The sequence below is a fragment of the Mytilus edulis genome, chromosome 7, assembly GCF_963676685.1.
Source record: "Mytilus edulis chromosome 7, xbMytEdul2.2, whole genome shotgun sequence".
Taxonomy (NCBI): Eukaryota; Metazoa; Mollusca; class Bivalvia; order Mytilida; family Mytilidae; genus Mytilus; species Mytilus edulis.
Window position 1 is genome coordinate 46,679,874 of NC_092350.1, and position 8,049 is coordinate 46,687,922.

General features: G+C 33.7%; 2 protein-coding genes across 2 annotated transcripts; both read right to left on the reverse strand.

Moving 5' to 3' along the window:
* Positions 1–1,554: 1,554 nt before the first annotated feature.
* Positions 1,555–1,941, reverse strand: LOC139483162 (homer protein homolog 2-like). The gene has a single exon (XM_071267196.1). The coding sequence runs from the start codon at positions 1,939–1,941 to the stop codon at positions 1,555–1,557; it is 387 nt and encodes a 128-aa protein (XP_071123297.1).
* Positions 1,942–2,141: 200 nt separating this feature from the next.
* On the reverse strand, positions 2,142–2,831 carry LOC139483163 (GTPase IMAP family member 4-like). Its single transcript, XM_071267197.1, has one exon. The coding sequence runs from the start codon at positions 2,829–2,831 to the stop codon at positions 2,142–2,144; it is 690 nt and encodes a 229-aa protein (XP_071123298.1).
* Between the last annotated feature and the right edge of the window lie 5,218 nt (positions 2,832–8,049).

Consider the following 8,049-nt stretch of genomic DNA (forward strand, 5'->3'; position numbering starts at 1 on the left):
CTGCAAAATATGCATACCCAGCTTATAACGGTATAAGAAGCAACCCCGTACTGGAACACTACCAGCAATGAATGCAGTCCTTGTGAAAAAATTGTTTTTGGTCATAGGCCGTTTTTTCCCCTGCGAAATTCGTATTATGGCGTCTACTGGCAGGAAAGGAAACTGACTCCCATCTGATCAATGAGTGTTTTGTCAGGTTCTTATGTTCAAGCATAGATGGTCATTATCCCATTTAAACCTGACGGTAGAGTGCCTGCTTGAAGGTACAGGTCTCTATACACCACGACTTGCTCTTCGTTTGCCGCTATGAAGTCGACGGACCAATGTACGAACACTAACACGACCACCTGGAGAAACAGTGTATTTGTAAACGCACAGATGATCTCTGATAAAAGATTGTTTGACTGGTTTATTGGAATTCAATCTTTTTGGTCGTAATGAATTTTCTTAGTGTATGTTAGGGGTAATTCATAACACCAAAAATTAATATTTTTTTTGCAACAGTTAAAAAAATATTGCCAGTTATATTTCGGTGGTGCTTAACTTTTGGCGGACCATTGTGACTTGGATGGTGAGTTGTCTCAACGGCACTCATATCACATCTTCTTATTAATATTGTACAGTGCAGTAAAATTCGCCAAAAAAACAAACTTAACATTTTTAAAGCCTGACGTATGTGTCGTCTACAAAAGACTCATCCATGGCACTGGAATCAAACGTTGTAGATACGAAGGTGAACAGCACTGAAAACCATGCATTTCGAAAAGCAGAGCCAACATTGATCAGGCCATCTATAATGTCTTGGATAGAAAAACTTTAGTGGTTCGAAGAATTTTTTTTTTCTAATGTATGAAAGTTTGTCCAGCGATTCAACACGCATGTTTAAACAATTTTACTATCATGATTCATTTTGATAATAAATGATAACAGAAATAAGTAAAAAATGGAAAAGAAAAAATAAAGCAAACAACTGCAAAAGATACCAACTTGTGGCGGCGGCAAGGTGTGATGTAGATGATAAAATATATTCTAATCGAGAAAATTTTGTTCTAATCCATTTATTCAAGACATCGCATTGCAAAACAGAACACATTAAACGACCCGGTAAAATATAGGCTACAATTATAAAACAGTTTTAATGTCACCGGCTGCCAATCATTCCACTACTAAGTTTTATGGATAGTGGGAACTAAATCTAATCTATTATAAACTAGAGGATAAAGCTATAGAAAGGAGAAAACAAAAACACACTTAAATATTGTGTTAAATGTTCTTCTTACATTAGTGAGCAATCTCCTTTTTTACCAATGCTAGCGTTTTCCTTCCTCAAATCTTCTATCGTTTGTTCTCGTCTGTGCTCGCTGTCTTCCATTTCTTTTTGAAGTTGCGCTTTTTGATCCTCGTATGTTTTTTTTGGTTTGCATTTGTAATTGTTCTGCTTGGTTTCTTTCCAAATCATGTAGTCTTCTTTCAAACTTTTCTTCCTGTTCTTTATTTTGGATTTCTTGTTGTTGCTTAAACTCTTTTAGTTTATTTTGTAACACAGTCTCTTGTCTATGATTCTCCAGATTCGGCTATTTCCTTTTCAATTTCGATTTTTTTTATTTTATCTGCAAGCTTTTCATTTTCTTCATTCGCCAATGTAAGCTTTTTATCAAATTCAATTTGTTCTCGTATGCGCTCGCTTTCCTCCATTTGTTTTTTAAGTTGTGCTATTTGATCTTCGTATGCTTTCTTGGTTTGCGTTTGTAATTGTTCTGTTTGTTTTCTTTCCAAATCATGTAGTCTTTTCTCAAACTTTTCTTCCTGTTCTTTATTTCGGATTTCTTCTTGTTGCTTACACTCATTTATTTTATCTGCAAGCTTTCTATTTTCTTCATTCGTCAATGTAAGCTTTTTATCAAATTCAATTTGTTCTCGTATGCGCTCGCTTTCCTCCATTTGTTTTTTTAATTTGCGCTATTTGATCCTCGTATGCTTTTGTGGTTTGCGTTTGTAATTGTTCTGCTTGTTTTCTTTCCAAATCATGTAGTCTTTTTTCAAACTTTTCTTCCTGTTCCTTATTTCGGGTTTCTTCTTGTTGCTCATACTCTTTTAGTTTATTTCGTAACACAGTTATCTGGTTTCTTGTATTTGATTCACTAGATTCGGCTATTTCCTTTCCAATTTCGATTTTTTTTATTTTTTTCTGCAAGCTTTCCTTTTTCCTCATTCGCCAATGTTAACTTTTTATCAAATTCAATTTGAAGATCGCGTTGAAGAATTTTTACTGTTCTTCGTTTCTCTTCCTTCATCTTTCTCCTTACGTCATCTACATGTCTTTGCAGTGTTTTGTTTGCTTCTTCATACATTTCATTTGTGTAGCACACACCTCCATTATTTTGCACAACCTCATCCACTCTGTCTATCAATTCATTCACCTGCAGCTCTTGACGGTCATCCGAAAGTGTATTTTTAAAAGGGATATACCTGTTATGACAAAGTTCGAGAATATCTTTAAGGGACCGAGGACAACCTTTGATATATTCCCCGATGTCAGTTTTAAGTTCATCTGTTCTTGTGAAAACAACCATTAGGTGATTGTAAATACCATTACCAAATTGATCAACAAAATGTTTTACCGTAACTTGTTCTTCCTTTGTAAATCGACCAACGTTCACCGTTAGAAGAATAGCATGTGGTCCTGGCGCAGTCATCCCAATGCATTTGACAATTTCCTTTGTAACTTGCTGATTCGTCATTTCTGTATCAAATAGCCCACAACTACGATTTTGCGGTTGATTCTTGTGGTCATTCCAAACTGGCATTTGGATGTAATGGAAGAACCGCATATTCCAGATTCAAATTTACTCTTGCCCAATATTGTATTTCCAGTTGCGCTTTTCCCTGTCCCAGTTTTACCAATTATTACAATTCGCAATTCAGTTGTGTCGATCACTTCACTTAATCTCGGTCTTTTACTTGTTCCTAGAATAAAGAGCTAATATATAGGTTGGTCATTACATGCTGCTTTGTAATATTACAAAACTATTAATGAATCTATATTGTAATGAAAAACTGTTGTCACTTTAATTTTGACTAGATAATGCTACATATTTTAGGCCATCAGTTTCATGATCTTTGTTCTGAAATTGTACACACAAGAACAGACGTAATGTGGATGAATTTTCAATGCACCATTTAACAATGTTGACTTTCAGTTGCATTAGCATTGAAATAACTGTATTGTATTTGAAGACTCCCTGGTGTTCATTTTTCAATTTGAGGGCCGAAAATATTCTTTTAGTGAATCCGCTATTAGCGTCGTCAGTAAACTAAAGTTGAGCCCAACAAATAAATCACCCATTGATACCCACAAACCTTTAAATACACGACTTATATATCCGAATTGAGTGTTTTTAGTACGCTTTAAACTAATTGTTTTGTCTAAATTCGTATAAAATAGCAAGTTAACATCTTCATATGCCTTGTCTTAAGTGTCGGTTACTGTTCATATCAGGATGTCAGGATTCTACTCCGTCATAATCTCCCCATTACACCACCTTGTTTTTTTGAATCGTGATAATGGAAGACAATGTAGGAATGACAAGCTGTCAATATAGCTCTTGACAACCGATAAATTTATTCACATAACATCATTACGATCCTTACAAGACAGTTGTATTTTAAAAGACAAATGTATCTACTAACCGTTAAGCATCATTTTATATTGTACTTTAATTTCTTTTAAACTATTGTCTGACGAATTGTCAGGGTAAAATTTCGAAAGTTAAAAAAAACACTTAACAAATTCTTGATACGTGGAAGTACAGACTTAAAAAAATCTGAGGTTGAAGACTTATAACCCGAGACAATACACACAAACAACAATACTTGTTTTTTTCAGTTATGCATAAAAAAGATCCACAAATAAAGTCTGTCGTTAAGGGCTCAGTTTAAAACAAGAGTGCACACGCTGAAATGTCTCGCCTTCTATACTAATCATTGATATTATGTTGATAGTCCTAAGTAAAAAACTAAGCTTTATAACAACTGTACCATAAACTTAACATTAACCAAGATAACTAAACAAAGACCAATGAACCTTGAAAATGAGGTCAAAGTCAGATAAACCATACCAGGCAGACATGTACAGCTAACAATGCTTCTATACAACATATATAGTTGACCTATTACTTATAGTTTAAGAAAAATAGACCAAAACACAAAAACTTAACACTGTGCAATGAACCGTGAAAATGAGGTCATGGTCAAATAGAACCTGCGCGACTGACATAAAGATCATTAAATATTTCCATACACCAAATATAGTTGACCTATGGCATATAGTATTAGATAAAAAGACCAAAACTCAAAAACTTAACTTTGACCACTGAACCATGAAAATGAGGTCAAGGTCACATGACATCTGCCCGCTAGACATGTACACCTTACAATCATTCCATACAACAAATATAGTAGACCTATTGCATATAGTATGAGAACAACAGACCAAAACACAAAAATTCAACTATAACCACTGAACCATGAAAATGAGGTCAAGGTCAGATGACACCTGCCAGTTGGACATGTACACCTTACAGTCCTTCCATACACCGAATATACTAGCCCTATTGCTTATAGTATCTGAGATATGGACTTGACCACCAAAACTTAACCTTGTTCACTGATCCATGAAATGAGGTCGAGGTCAAGTGAAAACTGTCTGACAGACATGAGGACCTTGCAAGGTACGCACATATCAAATATAGTTATCCTATTACTTATAATAAGAGAGAATTCAACATTACAAAAAATTTAAATTTTTTTTTTAAGTGGTCACTGAACCATGAAAATGAGGTCAAGGACATTGGACATGTGACTAACGGAAACTTCGTAACATGAGGCATCTATATACAAAGTATGAAGCATCCAGGTCTTCCACCTTCTAAAATATAAAGCTTTTAAGAAGTTAGCTAACGCCGCCGCCGTAGCCGCCGCCGCCGCCGGATCACTATCCCTATGTCGAGCTTTCTGCAACAAAAGTTGCAGGCTCGACAAAAAATAAGGGGTATTAATTGATAAATGAGTGAACGAAAGTAAAATAGAATACAAGTAAGAAATATACCTCAAATTGTAACATTTACAGCAGCACGAAACTTTTTCTGTTATTCAAACACACCTACTCATTGGAAAGGTTTTCACTTAAGATGCAGATTTTAAAAGATCGACTTTTATTTTTCTATAAGATTGTTTTTGGCACAATTTATGCTTATCATACTGATGCACAAAAAAGCTCCACATGTATTTGTACCTACCATAATCGACTGTTTAGTAAAAATTTGTCTTTAATTTTAGTGTTTACAAATATCTCGACGCTCCATACCACGGGGGGGGGTAACTTCGATATTTTCTTGGTAGGGGTGTGCCATTTTTGCCTCAAAAAACGTACCCATTTTAATATAACATTCACTGAAATTTAGTACCTATAGTTATATAAATATTTAAGAAAGAATGACCCATACTTATATACAATATTTAAAATATGACCCATGCTTATATAAGCACTAACTCACCGGGGTTCATTTGGGAACTTATTTAAAAGCACTTTGTTTGAAAGGTGAACTTTCAAATGAATTGATTTAATTTAATATAATAATTGACCATTAATAATGTATGATTCTCAATAGCATATTTATATATGATATGTAGATCATACCCCGAATCAATATATAGTTATCAAACGTAAATGCATTTTAATATAAGATGTCATTAAAAAGGAGGGTAATTTTTATATAAAATCTCGCAAAACTATGACCCATATTTTTGCCACATCCCCGTATACCCAATAATAGGAAGTTGACCCCCGTGCTCCATACCATAATACGTATATACTAAATTACACACATATATTACACTTTTAAAGCCCATAGAAACAGATGTAAACAGTTCAAATATACCTACTTGACCATGTTTACCTTCTCTAATAAAGAGTTTCATTTCTTTTGTTTAATTTCAAGTTGATATCAGACTGATTTTTGGTTGTATTAATACACTTGTACAGCAGATCAAATGGATCTTATTGTAGATGTTTTAACTAGAGGGTATAATTGTTTGTGGCTTATAAAAGTTAATTCAAAAGTTTTATAGGTAATTAAATTTACTAGAATCCTTGTAAAATATGGAGCGAAAATAAAGAAAACTGATTTAACTTTGACGTTTTAACATTTTCTTTTTAATTCCTTTTTTTTTTAATTGAAATCAACATGGCTTAAATGCGGACTGCGAAGAGGACCCCAACATGATATGTGACTTAAAAACATAATTTTAACATTAACCTTCGCCTAACATAGAAGCAGGATACCAGGAGATGTATTATTAAACTATACAAATAAAGCAATCATTTATTTGAATGCCTGTTATTTGTATATAATAGATAAAATTGAGAATGGAAACGGAGGAATGTGTCAAAGAGACAACAACCAGACCAAAAAGAGGAAAACAGCCCAAGGCCACCAATGGGTCTTCAACACAGCGAGATATGACTGATTGCAGGATAAAAGTAGTAGTTCAAATAAGTAGGTTTATTTACTGACCATGGTCCTATGGTTCTAGTATCACATGCACTGGAATATGATCCAAGTTGACAGGATACCAGTTCAATACCAACGAATCCACTAATGAAGTCCCTTTATAAACCTATCATCTCTTAAAGGTGATATTGTATCGAGATACAAATTGTATAAAGGTGTTTTTTACTTTGTAGTATAATCAAGGGGTATTTATAAACCTTTAAACTTCTATAACATATATGGTGGATGATTGTCTGATTAAATGTTCAAAACTCATTTTTGATTTTTAACCAGAATTACCTTATAAATAATAGTTTTGCCCTCTTATACATGTTATATTCCAGTCATGACTCCTAAAAAATCATCACAGAAGCCACGACGGAGGCTACAGGTATGAAAAGCAATTGCAAATTGGCATTAAATTCTCTATTCGATAAAAAATGATCTATCAGTGAAATTAAGCTCTTTTGGGGTACTTCAGTGTCAGCTCCGGTTTGTTTTATCTCTCTACGAAATATCAGTTAAAAATTCATAAAAAGCCTTATTGTGAATTTGTGGTGATGGACAGCAATAAACGCCCTGTTAGCTTTGGGTTTTGTGATTTTGTTTGAACACGCCACATCCATTCTTAACAATTGCATGAAATATACATTTTTTGTTCAATCATTACTGAAAGTGAAATAGTGAAACAATAATTTGCTTTTAGCGGCCAATTTGGTTCAATTTTGTCAAAATATGGTATGAAGGTGATGCTACTCTTTAGAAGTTTTTTTAAATACCAACCAAATATGACCATTGAATGAATGATTCTGCTGCCAATATATACTTGTTTTCATCTAGAAAGTACCTTTAGGTTGCTTTGTTGAATAAATTGGGACAATTCAAATTTAATGATATTATGGTACATTGTCCATATGTGATTGAAGACCTTTGGTTCGACACTTGACATGGCTTCTAACTGTGTTGGTTTTTTTTTTATTTGGTAGCTATCTCATTGACATGTATCCCCTATTTCCTTTCATGCATATTATATATATTATTATATATATGTGTAGGCCTCTGAAACGCGATGGTACTCCTAACCTCGATAATCTCACTGAAGTGCGATGATTTTACGCTGAAGTGCGTTTTTGCTTTGGAGAGAGATGGTGGCATTGTGACACTATAGTGTTGACAGCTATATCGAACAGCGTTGGTAATAACGTTAAGTGCGACGGGTTACATAAACTTTAGTTTAAATATTTTTCATGTTCACATGTTGATGTAGACGTGAATTTGTTTATTCGAAGCAGCTTATCATGTTTTTTATAAATATGATATGATCTAATATGATTACTGGGTCTGATTACACCAGATTATATTAATTCCTACCCGTGTTTTATAACATAACTAATAGTTTGCAATCAGATAGTAATTTTTAACCATATAGGTATAACATATAGTGATGAAAGTCTACAAAACTGACAATAAAACTTTCCATCCTTTTAGCTAGAATATT